We start from the raw sequence: 15,146 nt of genomic DNA on the forward strand, positions 1-15,146 counted from the left end.
TTATTAAAGATACATGTATTGAAGAAGGCATGCCAACTTTAATGTCTAAATTTGCTGATACAACGGTTGGAAGAGTGGTTAATGACATTAATCAGAGTATGCTATTCTAACGTGATCTGGATAAATTAGGGAAATACGCTGAAAAATGGCATTTAAAGTTCAACGTTGATAAATTCAAAGTACTGAATAAGAGTAGCAGTAATCCTAGAATATACAGTGCACGTTTATTGTCACCACGGATAATGTTATCATTCGTGTGATGTTAATACTTTTATGAATTCCTGATCAGTCGTATATAATCAGCTTTCTGGTTTTTTGTTATCACTTTTCTGTCTTATCGCGGTTTACACATGTGCAGTGGAAGTTATTACGTAACATCCCGATTTATTCTTGAACTCCGACACGTTTCCTGTCTAGTTACCGCAGTTGCTTCATACAATTCGTATAGTTCACGGTGTAATTACTCCGAGAAGCATCAGCAACTAAGGCCATATTGCTCCATATACATTGTCTGTAAATTGTGTGTTTTCTGTAGTCGGTTTTCTGTTTGATGGAGAGAAAACCGCGGCTAACTCAGCCGCGTTGTGAAAAAGGTCCATAAAAGTTTTATGGATCTTTTTTTCAACGCGGCTGAGTTAGTCGGTCAATCCGACTGTTTTAAAGTACAGCATTAACCCTTTTCTGATTCTTGATTTTAATATTTTATTTATTTGTGTTTAATGGTTTATACGGATTTCCAGAAAACATTATAACATTTTCATTTTTACTGATGACTTTCTCGAAGAAATTAGTAGATAGTCAAATTAAACTGTTTTATATTGCTTGATTTTAATGTTTTCTTCCTGGAAACCTTTTTATGTACCATTGCCGCTGTTCATCAACGTACAACGCTGAACAGCTACATTCTTGTTTCTTCGTTTATGTTACCAATCGGTTAATGTCAACAGTTTAGCTGAGTCCCGAAATTATCACAATAAGTGGCATCCACTGCGTACAATTGGGAGGTGCCACACTCAAGGGTAATTTTACTGTCCCATATATTAAGTTCTCTGAGGAGACTTCTCAAAGAAGTTCATGGGACGACTCATCTGGTTCCGTAAATAATGTACAGGAATTTGCCAGCACAGACAAGGAGGTGATTATGCCGTTGTATAAGGAAATGGTTAGGCCACATACAGGTCTGGAAACCGCACATTTGAAAGGATATGAATCTGTTGGAACAAGTGCAAAGAAGAGCAACAAGGTCAGGGGCACATAAAAATAGTTTTACCAAGAAAGACTTGAATTCTATAAATTGCAACCTCTGAAAGCTAGGCACCGGCAAGGAGACCTGACTGAAGTGTTTAAGGCCTTCTGAGTAAACTAAATGTTGATGTTTAAGGCCTTCTGAGTAAATTAAATGGGGCCTTCTGAGTAAACTAAATGTTGATGCAACGAATAATTATAATAATTATTATGTTAGCGACTCCCAAGAGTAATTTATAGCCATTATAAGTGGCACTTACATCACGGGCCGATTTGCACATTGTGAGGACTGAAAAACTCAGAATAACTTCGGCGGAGGGACCTATTCCCTCTGTTTGAGATAGGCTAACCACTGCCTCAATTTAAGATTTCAGAAAATTCCTGCAGTCGTCGGCGGAAATGGAACCCAGACCTCTCCAAAAGAGTGACCAGTGGAGAAACCATTACACTATAGCGCAGGGCTGATGCAACGCATATTAATGCAAACGACTCAAACAAGGGACAAATTTCAACTGGAAAAGGATACTTTTCAGAATAGATGCGCCACCATTTGCTTTAAGCCACAGAGTAATTAATTGTTACAAGAAACTTCCACCTCGGATTGTGAAAGTGAATAGTTTGAATAAATTTAAAGAATAATTGGACAAATTATTAGAGGAGATGGAAAAATGAATCAGGTAGTAGTTTTCTTGTTTTTTTATGATGCTATATAAGCTTGCTTGCATCATTTTACGACTGCCGATACCAACTATTATTTGCTTTATTTTACAAATATTTATATGGGTTCTGAATAAGAATTGACAATCAGATGATAACATAAAAAAGTTAAATGCATTCATTTAATAGACAGTTTAAGAACTTTTAGAAACTGCTATCCTCACAATTTGGCACCTACCACAAATCATAATAGTTTAAAAAGGACACTGGTGTGTAAAACTTAAGGACCAGTCAAGTTTTCACCTGTAGCTTCTCATAGGAGTGGCCTGGATATGGGAAAAGCATACCAAAGGAACCTCGTGAGGTACAAAAATGATGAAGGAAACAACACCGGCACAACAACGGAAACAAAACGGTACAAAGGGACTTTATTCAAAAATGGCAACATAGCACTGGCTGCCATGATACAGATGCATCACTGCCAAAGATGGAACAAAGGGAAGAGGTGGTCCTCAGTAGGAGATATGGCCACCCCTAATGTCGATGCAGGCTTTGCACCACCTGTCCATTCTTAGAACAATGTTGTTAAGTTCTTGCGGTAACATCGTCCATTCCTCTGTCAGCGCCATCTTCAGCTGGTGAACATTTTCTGGTGGGTGTGGACGTGCAGCTAGGCGTCTCCACAGAGCGTCCCATATGTGTTTGATGGGATTTAGATCGGTGAAAATGGGCAGGCGAATCCATAAGAACAATGTCCTCACTTTCCAAAAGCATATTATTATTATTATCCATATGGTGCAAGGAAGCCTGAGGCTTATGCTGCACCAGCCAAAAAAAAAAAAAAAAAAAAAAAAAAAATTCTGAATTACCCCGAGAGAGAGTCAGAAAGGAATCACCAAGAAAGAGAAGTATGGTGATGTCCAGCTCAGGACCCTGGGTGTGCCAAGCCCATAATCACCAGATGTGAGCCCCTGGGGTTAAATATCAACAGCTGCAGTGCGATGTGGTGTGGCGTTATCATCCATAAACACGAACTCGGGGCCAATGACACCTCGAAATAGATGCACATGGGGAAAGATTACCTCAGTACAGTAGCCTGCACCGGTTACAGTATCGCCTTCCAGTATATGAAGTTGTGAACGTTCATCCAAGATAACGCCTCCCCAGACAAGAACACCTCGACCGCGGGGTGATACCGCATGCCAACCTCTCGCCAGATCAGCTGAAGTCCAGAATCGCTGCTGAGACTGAATCTACTCTCATCGGTAAAGAATACTTAACCCCATTACGCTGCTGTTCAGTCCTTGTGTTCGATGCAGCACTGTAAACGGGGTCTCCGATGGGCAGGTGTTAAAGGGACACGGCGTACTGGCCGTCGGGCAAACAGTCCACCTTTGTGGAGTCGCCTGGCCACAGTAAACCGCAATATCCTGCGTCCTGTGCTCCTGTGCAGCTGGTTTGCAATGGATCCCGCTCTCTGGTGTCGGTCGCTCTTGGCCTGTAGGAGTATATAGCGGTCATCATTGGGCGCTGATTTTCGTGGACGACCACCACTGGTCCTTCGAACAGCTGTACCTGTCGTTCTGAAGGCCGACCACGCACGTGAGACGGTGCTATGGGTGATACCGACCTCTGCAGCTACACTCCTCGCACTTCGACCTTCCTCGAGCTTCCCAATTATTTGACCCCGGGTAAATTCATCCAGATGTTGTCTACTGGCCATTTCGTTGTCTGTAGCACTGTATGAAACCAATCGAACGTCTGTAACAATCGTGCTCACCATTCGGTAATTTGCACATAACTGCTGAACTACTGCTTTTATCTGTTTATGTGATCCCTCTCATCACGATTCAAATTTTTGCATGTGCACCAGCTTTCTACAGAAGGGCCACAGTTATGCAAATCGCCACAGGCTGATTCGTTTGATTTTGTGGTTGTAACCTATAGAAATAGTGTTGGTCCTTAAGTTTTGCACACCAGTGTACTATCTTTCTCGTTGCTCTCGTGGTGATATCGTTGGTAGAAGCGCCATCTTCCCCACACCAGGTTGAAAAGACCTGTGTTCCAGCGTTGTCGATGACGTGAGTAATTTATATGGGTTTTTTTCACAACGTGGCAGAGTTAGTTGGTCTCAGGCGCGGACAGCATGGTTTTTTCTCCTGAAAACTAAAGTTTTTCGTCCAGCAAACAGAAAATCGACTACAGAACACACGCAATTTATAGAAAGTATACACGGAGCAACTTGGCCTTGGTCACCGATGTTCCTAAAACCCTACTACAACAATAACAACTTTCTCATTACCTGCAACACCAAATATGGCCATTAAGCTATCTTTATTTCCATAAATAAATGGCTGAATTACTACCATTACCTTGGTAGTCGATGTAATTCGACTACCAAGGTAACAGCATCTTGAAGCCAGCCAAAAAAATTTTGCCTACTTTCATTGCAACTTTGATTTTTCATACCCAATTAGCAATGCAACCACAATGGAATTTGATTAATTCTCAGCTCTTTCATATTTTTTATTTGTTGTTGTTGTTGTTTTCTTAAGGTTGATACTAAATGCGCATGGCTTCCTTAGACCAATTTGCTTTTACTGATACTAATTACAACGGAGAGTAAGCAGTAAAGCTGAAACATCATTCCATTATTCGTACTAAGTTCGAAAACATCATAGAAAAATCAAACTTTCAGAGAGAGAGAGAGAGAGAAAGCTGGACGCTTATGTATGCATGCTTGCATTAATCTTCTGTACTTACCTTCACTATCTTGGCTTTATAACCAGAAAATCTGGAAATAAAAAAGAAAGAAAGAAAAAAAAATTACGAATGGAGAATAATCTCAACATTTATTCTTTTTATACTTGTATTTAGGAAAATCTGCTTAAATCGGGGCGAACACAAATAGTCAAATGTATTCTTAAAAATAACAAATATATATTTTTAAATGAAGACCGACACGTATGAATGAAAAAATTATGAAAAATAAACTGATTTATAGTTTAACGTTTATTTTCAAGTAGCCATCGTGAAATCGTGAAATTAAATAAACCACCGATATTTATAGAACTATTAATGTGGCCCGATACTGAATTTTAGATGTTATGCATTAAAATAAAACAATTAAAAATGTTAAAACTTGGTTTTTATAAAAGTTATTAATAGAAAACTGAATCTCATTGGTTGTTCGAAACATACTGACGGGTCTAAATCCAATCCTTGGCTAATAGTCTAAAAATTCACTATACAGAAACAAAATTTGGTCTTACCTTGTCAAACCGTTTCTGAAGTACAGCTCTTCATAATGAGAAGATATTTTCTTTATACCTAATCCATAGTAATGGTATCTGAAAATTTACAATTTCACTCCATCAAATATCAGAAAATTACAGCCTCGGAGACATCAAGTTATGTAAATAACCAATCGAAAATGAAATAAAAGTGAATTATCTTTATAAATAACTCTTTATTTCATACGTAATTATAACAGTAAATATAATAATATTATTCCTCCAATTTGACTTTTTAATTTTAAGCATGGATTAAAAATTTCAATTTAAAGAATTTTATTATTTAAATTGGATCATTTTTACCTGGATTGGCCTCTCGTGCCCAGTCTCCTCGTGGTGATTTGAGGAAATTTTTGCCTTATCATCTGCAAAATAAACTTTTAGTCTGAGTATTTTTCGAATAACAACAACAAAAAAATAATAATAATAATAATATCAAAGCTAAACAGAGGGAACACAGTTAAAACAATAGACACCTGTGTAGACCCAGTGCTAACACACTTCTTTGGGATTATTTTTTTATTATTTTTTTTTATGTAAACCCCAAACACAAGAGGTACTAGAACCTATAGTACTTGATACCATGCTTGGGTTGGAGGTCGAGAAGACGAAAGAAGATATTTGTTGACATTGGACTTGAACTTTTGTAGACTGTAATTTTCAGGAAATACGTATGAAGGAAGGTTGTTCCAGAAAACGGCAGTTGAATGAATAAACGAGGATGATGAAAAGTTGGTTCTGTGAATTTGAAGTTGGATAGTAAATGGATGTTGGCTGGTGGCGGCATGTGTTCGGACTGTTTTGAAAGAGAGAGCGGGAATTATAGAAGCCAATTCAGAAGAATAGTGCCCATGTATCTGTAGAAGAGGCATGCAGCAGAAACAGTACGTCTATGAGACAGCAAGTGGAGAGACTCTGTTAGAGACGAATCATTAATTAACCTAACTGCCCTCTTATGAACGGAATCAAGAAGCCTGAGAGGTTTTCGGGTCACCACCCCAGATGTGGGAACAATATTCCATAGTAGGGCGAATTTGCGATTTGTACAGAGTGATCAGCTGTTTGGAAGAAAAGTAACACCGAGAGCGAAACAGAAAACCAAGTTTTTTAGATGCAGAGGAAGCAATATTCGTAATGTGCTTGTGCCGAGAGAGATTAGAAGTCAGGGTAAACCGCAAAAGAGATATCATTTTGCCTAAAAATTGGAGTGTCACCAAAGATAGGCATAGGAGCAGAAGAATCCTTTTTGCGAGATATAAGACAAGACCGAGTTTTAGAAGGATTGAAATCAACTAAGTTGTCTATGCCCCACTGGAGAATTACCTGGAGATCGGCATTTAAGGAATTGGTAGCAGATTTTCGAGAAGTTGAAGCTGATTGGCAAGGTTTCTCAAAATGGAAAGTGGAATTCAATGTGCTATCATCGGCAAAACTATGGATAGGATTTCCAGTCAATGGAAGAAGGTCATCAATATACAAGAGGAAAAGAGTGCGGGAAAGAACTGAACCTTGGGGCACACCGGCATTAGTGGAGAAGTTAGAAGACAGAGCCATCTATCATCACCCTCAGTGAGCGATCAGAGAGAAAACTGGATAACCAATTACTAAATACAGTTGGGAAACCATAAGATGAAAGCTTGTTTAGAAGACCTTTATGCCAAACACGATCAAAAGCCTTTGAGATGTCAAGATCAACTGCTTGTGTTTCACCGAACTTTTCCATTGAATTAGTCCATAAATAGGTAACATAAGCCAGAATATCACCAATGGATCGACACTGACGAAATCCATAGTGGCGATCGTTGATCAGACAGAAGGTTTCTAGGTAGTTAAGAGTTGGCGGTTAATTGATTTCTCCATTACTTTAGAAAGAGTAGAAGTAATTGCAATGGGACGATAATTGGATGAGAGGGATTTGTCACCCTTTTTAGGAACTGGCTGGATATGAGAAAATTTCCAAGCAGAAGGAAAAACACCTTTGGAACACTTTTAAAAGTGAAAAAAAGGCGGCAAAGAACAGGAGTAAGTTCAGGAGCACAGGTTTTGAGAAAAAGTGGAGAAATACCATCAGGACCTGGAGCTTTCTTAGCATCAGATTCGTCAAAATCCTTCTGACATCCTTTTGATGGAAAACCACAGGAGGCATTGAATGCAGCGTGTTGGGAATGGTAGGAGGTGTTTTACCAAGATCATTAACACTTGAGGTGGAAGAAAAATGGGATACTAGCAGGTTAGCTTTATCCTTGACTGACGTGAAAACAGAACCATCTGGTTTGGACAGAGGTGAGAGCAGAGATGGGCAAAAGTTGCGGCCAATAGCTTTGGCAAGAGACCAGAATGCTCGGCTACCATTAGGGAAAGAAGCAAGTTTTCTACCCTTAGCCTGTACAAAATCTAGTTTGGACTGATTAATAACTGCTTTACAATTGTTGTGAGTTTTGGTGTAGGCAGAAAATGAAACCGAAGAACTAGAATCAAGCCAATTACGATATCTAAACCAAGGTTTAGAAAAAGGACGAGATTTTAAAGTGGAGTGTGGGATAAAGGATTCCATTCCTGCAAGAATAATTTCACTGACACGATCTGAGCAAATGTTGACATCAGAAGTTTTGAAACAGTAATCCGACCAAGGAAATGAAGAAAAGAAATCTCGCAGGTCATCCCATTTTGCATTCTTGTAATGCCAAACAATACGAGGTTGGGAATAGCCATGAGATAAAGGCTCCATTGGAGAAGAGACAATCACCAAGTTGTCATCTGAGGTGCCTAAAGGACCACTCACTTCGAACGTTTACTTAGAAGGACTGTTTGTGAGAAAAAGACCAAGCGTGTTTGCTGTATGGTTAGGATTGTCCGGTATTCTTGTAGGTAAATGAACAATCTGTGCAAGGTCATTAGTAATTGCAAAAGCCTGAGCATCTCGACCAGCTGGGTCGGTGTGACTAGAAAACGGAATCCTGCTGGAGTTGTGAACGTTAAAATCACCAAGGAAAATTATCTCTCTGTTAGGAAAGTTGGACTGAAGAAAGTCAAGTTGCAAAGAGAGGAAATCAAATAGCTCCAAGTGATTAGTGGAGTTGGGAGAACGGTAGAGACAACAGATGAATCTGACACAATGAGGTAGAGAGATTTTGAGCCAGAGAAGATCGAAAAGAGGAGATTCCAAATTACCAAGTCTCTAACAGGGAATATCGGAACGGACAAAAGCACAAGTACCACCCTTTGAGGCGAAAGGAATCATACAGTTAATAATTTGGGTAACTGAGATAAATGAATCAACCGATAACTGAGATTCTGTCAGAAAAGGTACATGGGGTTTGGCAGACTGCAAGTGGAAATGGACATCGTTGAGATTAGAATGGAGACCACGTATATTTGTTAAATGAATTAGGAAGTGTTTGGGAGGTTTACATCTTTTCGCAGATAAGCTGACTCTATTAGTTTGACAATTCATGGTGTATTCAATAGTAAGAAAAAGTGGGAGGGACATGCTGTATGAAATAATGAAATTTTTGGATATGGCGTACACATGGTAAGAATATATCCAGATCCTTGACATAACGTGGCCTCGCCAATGCCCCCACATACACACTACTCAGACTCCTTCCAGTCATTATCTGGCAGAGTAGAGGTAGCAAGATTATACACTAGCTAATCCGGAAGCCTCCTAGAGAGTTACCAATAGGTTCGGTCCGGTGTACTAACTAGCGGCCGGCCTGTGAACACCGTTTTAGAGCTGTACCCTGGAAATGTAAGGAAGATTGGATCTCACCACGATGTTCATCATAACCTCAAAAGTCATCAATTATACTGCATGATGGAAGAGATGGGGAAGGGTTGACCGGAACTTGAAGTGGTTCCACCACTTCAAGCCTCCAATAAGCAAAGTGGTGGTATTGCACCGGTTGATGAGTGTCATCTACCACCTAGTACTGCCTGGTAACACAGAGGGGCAGCATTCCTCCATGTGGTGTGGGCGCCACACCTCGACTCCTGCTTACGTTGGTTCACATCTGGGTGGTCACCCACCGTGTGCTTATGCATGGAGGTTATACCCAGGGTTACTACAGTCCCACCATCGTGAAGGTGCAAGCAGAGGATCTGACTGTCGCAGACCGTCCGGACTTCGCCGAAATTGGGTACACTTGACTTGAATGTCACCCAAATATCAGTTCCATCATGTACTTAAGCGTTTTAGACTCCCAGGTAGCAAGTACAGCTTGTCTGGCATATCTGAGAGAATGTCTGTGACAACCTCAATGATTATAGAATGGATTAACAACGAGTTGGAGAAGGTCATGAGAAAGACGGGAAAAAATGATGACCAAAGGCCGACAACACCACTCGAAGTTGACTGTGGACAGGCTGACCGGAAAGAAGGAGGAACTGGATTGGCAGATCTCATTGAACAACAGAAAAAAGCGTTTGAGAATCTCAAGGATTATTTCCAGAAAAACACAGCACAATTCTACCATGCCATAAGGAAGATAGAAAAGTGGCATACCCCACTCAACCTAAGCGAGGAGTTCCCTCCCACCCAGACAGAACAAACGAAGCTAGAAAGATGGGCAAAGACAAGGTAGACACTACAATGGCCACTATTAAGACCACACAGATGAAACTGCTTCCAATGCATGGTTCACGAGCGGGCCGCCCTTCTCCAAGACTGAAGGATTCACGCTTGCTATCCACGAGCAGGTAATCAACGCCAGCAAAGTGCAGAAAATACACCGCCAAGGGTCCTCGAGTGACAGATAAACTAAAAATTTGCGCCTAAACCTTTAGACTTTATGTGTGAGACTCTAATTTATGTGTAACAATCTCCACCAGTGTGTTTTTGTAATTGTCCTCCGATAATTTCCTCTATTTTGCCTTCAAAGCTGCAACTAGTTCAGCTCAATTTTTTTGAGCAGTCTCTCTCACACTCACCCAGTGATCCAATTCATCATAGAAATTCTCTATAGGATCGAGGTCTGTCTCTGGAACTTTTCAACGCTGATGTCCTCAAACCAATCCGTCACAATGAGAGCAGTACAGCATGGAGCGTTGTCCTACTAATACAGTATGGACCTTCCCCGACGTGCTGTGACAATATAAGTAACGCATTATTGTCCAGGACGCCTTGATATACAAATATCCAAACCAACCAATGATCATAAGCCAAACCATGAAAAACAGCCCCAGACTATTTGCCTCCACCAAACTTCATTATCGGAACGATACAGTCCAGCAGGTAGCTTTCTCTGGGCATCCGCCAGACACGTACGACAGTCAGACTGGTAGCCCGTGTACCGTGACTCGTCACTCCAAAGCACAGCTTTCAGTTGGTCTACGGTCCACGAAAGTGGGGGGCTTACACTCAGATAGACAGCATCTGGCAATTAGTGGGAACGATTACAGAACTTGTGGACAGCGGCACAACCGCAGTAACCCATATCACGCATCGCTCTACATAACTGTACTGGTACTGATATATGTCCCAAACGTCTCGCTGAGAACTTGGGTGTGCTGCGACAACAACCTGCATTCCGAGCAGACGATTCTTTGCAGGGTCCTCCTCTCACGTTCCGTTAGCTTCGGAGGTTTTCCAGGTCGTTTCGTGACGGTTTCAGCACCAGTCCGCTTCCATTTTCAGATCAACCTAGGGCTGACACATCACGTGCAGACCGATTGCTTATGTGGCACCCTATTATCATTCCTTGATAACACCATCGACTGCGTCATCGTGCATTCACAATCGTACTACTGTCTCCTCGATGATTTTTCATGAAGTTTTATATTTGGCTCTTTAGAAAGATTTGTAGAACCATCCCAAATTTCATTAAAATCAGACCAATCTGGCAATTATTATTATTATTTATTTATTTAATTTATTTATTATTATTATTTTTTTTTCATACATATCACATATGCTATTGTTTGTTGCAGTGCGCTGATTTTCGGGTTCTCAGTTTGCGCATAGTGGCTGCTTTTTGATGAGCTAATTTTATCTTGTCATTAGTCTACTAAATACATAAATCATGAATTATTACTACTGTATTTGCTTATTATTTAATGAGCAGAAATGTGAAATATTTATCTTTTAATTTTTATTAAAATCCAAGAGATAAGTAAAGTATATTACAAAAATGTTGACCGCATACTACAATCTGAGGTACGTGTTGCTCTTTGTTTACTTTTATTAAATCGCAAAAGAACTGTGAAATACATGATGCATTTCAACCTTGATTAAAAATCTAGGAGGAAATAAGTAAAGTGTAACAAACGTTGCGTGAATACGAGTATTACTTTGTGAGATATGTACAGTGAATTGAACAACAATAACTTTTATATATTATTAGTTTATTAATTAGTAATTAATTGGTAACAAATTAATTAATTATTTACTTTTCACTTCAATTAATCACAGAAAAGAAAAGAAAATGCAATTAATTTAAAAAATAAAAATCGAAAACTGAACTTTCTACCTACCAAGGTCAATGAACTTGAAGATTAATTTGAAAATTACGTTTTTCCAAAAATGGTTTTACCAATTTTTATGAAATTTTATATTTAGTTCTTATGTCATATATATATTTTTTGTTTTGTTGTTAAAATAAAATGAAATTAAAAATGTTCTTTATTAGTTTTTTTTTTTAGATGGGGCTCCCAAATTCCATTTTGCCCTTGGTCCCCAAATTCCATTTTGCCTTGGGTCCCATGGAGGTATAATGCGCCACGAATTATAGCTTTACATTTCGTAATAAGAAACTGTTTTTCAGTAACAACAAATATGAATTTTATTAGGTGAAAAGGATGTGTGTACTTAAGTAAACAAATACTGTCTCTTTTTTTTTTGTTATTACAAACCTTTCCAAATGCTGCAGCTCCACAAGGATTGAAATCTGATCTTCTGCATAACTGTAAATAATGTCGATAGAGAGCACACCTAGGTAAACATACACCCTCTGAAAGCTCATAGTTGTCTTCGATCCTTGAAAAGAAAATTATTTCAAAATTAATGTGAGGTATAAGTAATACTAACTTACTCTCAAGTTTTGACTTTTTTTAAGAACAAGGATACAGAAAAGATGCGTCAGTGAATTATATTTGTAAAATTGCGTGCATTCTATGATCGATTTGTCAGTTTTACTAGATGAAAAACCCGAGTTTGCGGGAAGAAAAACAATGCAATTCTCGCCCGACTAATTTGGCCAAGGTGAAAGAAAAGCCCATCTTGGGTAAAGGGAGTAGGATCCCTCCCTAAGTTATTCTAGGTTTTACAGTCCATACAACATGCAAATCGTCCGGTGAGCACATGCTTGTAGAGAACATAGTACACAATGACGCAGTTTGGTTTAAGTCATCGACGCGCCCATAACCCAAGAACATGAGTAAACTTAAATTAATGTATTTAATTAAAAAAAAAAAAAAGATGAAACTTACCATTTCGAGATGGCTGCCAAATGGTGTCTTTTCTTGTCTGGAAGAATCGTGTTAGAAACGTTCCTTTTTGCTCTTAGGACTTTTCCGATTTGGAATTCTCGATCTGGAAAAAATTTTAAAAATAATAATTAAAAAAATGAAAATAGTCATTCCAGGGCGCCCTCATAGCAGTTAGCAAACTAAAAGTAATCTGCCGTGTTTCATACTTACAATTGTTACAATTTGCAGACAGATCCACACTGGAGTTTTGGCTTGTATGAGCACAAGGTGATAGAAAAGCATCGCCTTCATCAATCTGATCATTTTGTTCTGTACAAGATATACGTTCGTAATGTTCAAATTCGTGAACCATTTGGGATCCATGAGAGAAGCTGCAAGGGTCTGCTACCTACAAATAAAAAATAGTAGCAGTGGTGGTGGTAAAGGAAAATGAAGCAGGAAAGCAAGCTTATATAGCATCAGCCAAAAAAAAAAAAAAACCATTTTACCCATCCGTACCCTTCAAGAATTTGTCTAGTTCTCCCTTGAATTTAGTCAACCCATCCACTTCCACAACAGATAGAAGACTGTTCCAACACTCAACCATCCATTGGCTGAAGGCAAACTTCCGCACATCTATCCTGCAACCATCCTTCCTCAATTTGAATTTATGCCCCATCATGTGTGTGTAGTCTCAGCAAGTGGAAGAATACTATTAACATAACATTCAGCTTACTCAATCCAGTCAAGGCTTTAAACACCTCAGTCAGATCTATCTGTATATGCCTGGTCTCTAGACGCTGCAATTTGCAGAACTGAAGCCTTTCTGGGTAAGAAGAGCACCCTTTTGTTCCCTTCACCAATCTAATTGCCTTTCTTTGCACCCGTTCCAGCAGATCTACATCCTTCCTAAAGTGAGGCTTTCAGACCTGTATACGATACTCAAGATGCAGCCTAACCATGGCCTTATACAAAGGGATTATCACCTCCTTATACTTACTAGCAAAATTTTTGTATATCATTGACAAAACCCCATGAGCTGTCCTGGCAGCATGTTTGCACTGAGCAGAGAATTTCATATCTGACTGTACAATTATCCCTAGGTCTTTTTTTTATTCTCCACTACCCTGAGTGTAGTACCATACAGTTGATAAGTTACTCTGGGATCTTGTCGCAGTAGCTCACCCTGATTGACTGACGTTAACCACCTTGCCAACCTTGGTATCATCTGAGAGAAGCTGCATAGGTCTGCTACCTACAAATAAAACATCCTGAATTAAACTGTCAAGTATCTAGAGTTATCAATAATAAAAGGGTAGGGGAGGTGGGTAGCCATTGACTATGTTGGTCAGTGAGCCAGTTCATATGGTTTTATCGCGTATTAAACCTGCACAGAGGCTTAGACTTTGCAACTTGCGGGGGGCGAAGGTAGCATACCCTGATTAATGCTACAGTTTAACCTAAACTGACTGGCCCCCACACTAACCATTACTGCAATGGAGGACTATTTGGTTCATATTTTGTTTTTTTCCAAAAATTAGCGAAAACATTGAACTTTTAAGAGTAGCCAAGGACCGTATAAGAAGAATGAATTACTAATTCCAAATAAATCATTTAAGTAATAACTTAAAACTTCTTAAAAGCGGAAAGTATAAAAATCTGTTGATATTCTTACTTAACTTACAAACAAATCTTAAGAGCTTTACTTAATGCAAAAGCGGCCATAATTTCACTATCCAAATCACTGGAAAGTTAAATTTCAATCGGCAAAATAATCAAGTTTCTTTCCCCAGATGTTACAAAGAGGAAAATTTAGAAGAATTTTGATAGCGATAATTATTAATAAACAATTTATGAACTATGGTAATAAAAGGCATTTCATTAAAAAAAAAAAAAAAAAAAACGTTATATTGCTAAGTGAGTTGTAAGATGTACAGTATGAAATTCAGTTCTATTTCTCTTAAACCTTATAGTTACTTCTCTTACTAGTACATCTCACTTAACAATATTTCATTATAACGACACTTGAAATTGCCACCAGTTTTCGGTTTGCGATATCCTTCACCCCGTTATAATGATACCTTACAAATCACATTAAGAAGGCGTCACTAAACAGCAGATCTCCAGATCGATTAAAAATAAATCATTGCAATATTTACAGCTAAACATAAGCGTCATTTAGCAAGTTGAATGCACTCTGTATGATATTATCTGTATAACACTTGTTTTTTACTTACTTAATTACTTTAATGGTTTCTTTCAAAAAACTTTTTTTAAAACAGGCCCAAAACGCTCATGAATGGAAGTTGAGTCATCAAATATGACTGGAGTTTGGAGAAAACTACAGTTTGGTTGCACCCAAAATTACTTTTGACTGGAGAGCCAGTACAAGATACACAAAGAAACATAGTAGAGATTGCAAAAAAGGCTGTCTGGGGAGGCTGATATGGACGATTTACTTGAATTACATAGTGAAGACGCCACAAAATGCACGACTATCAAAGAATTCATTGAACTTAGAAACCAAAGAATGCAAGACATGGTTGA

The 15,146-nt window shown here is 38.9% G+C and overlaps 1 protein-coding gene across 1 annotated transcript in view; it reads right to left on the reverse strand.

Moving 5' to 3' along the window:
- The window catches only part of LOC150075925 (DNA-binding protein RFX6-like), a 54,454-nt gene extending 41,482 nt beyond the window's left edge, over positions 1 to 12,972 (reverse strand). Inside the window, exons 1-6 of the mRNA XM_090387212.1 lie at positions 12,831 to 12,972; positions 12,621 to 12,723; positions 12,045 to 12,168; positions 5,499 to 5,560; positions 5,175 to 5,252; positions 4,666 to 4,696 (exon numbers count right to left, since the gene is read on the reverse strand). Of these exons, the coding sequence (XP_090243338.1) occupies positions 4,666 to 4,696; positions 5,175 to 5,252; positions 5,499 to 5,560; positions 12,045 to 12,168; positions 12,621 to 12,723; positions 12,831 to 12,972 (540 nt within the window). The remainder of the gene's footprint in view (positions 1 to 4,665; positions 4,697 to 5,174; positions 5,253 to 5,498; positions 5,561 to 12,044; positions 12,169 to 12,620; positions 12,724 to 12,830) is intronic.
- Positions 12,973 to 15,146: the final 2,174 nt, after the last annotated feature.

Source organism: Mastigoproctus giganteus, chromosome 13 (assembly GCF_048544385.1).
Source record: "Mastigoproctus giganteus isolate SK-2022 chromosome 13, ASM4854438v1, whole genome shotgun sequence".
Classification (NCBI taxonomy): Eukaryota; Metazoa; Arthropoda; class Arachnida; order Uropygi; family Thelyphonidae; genus Mastigoproctus; species Mastigoproctus giganteus.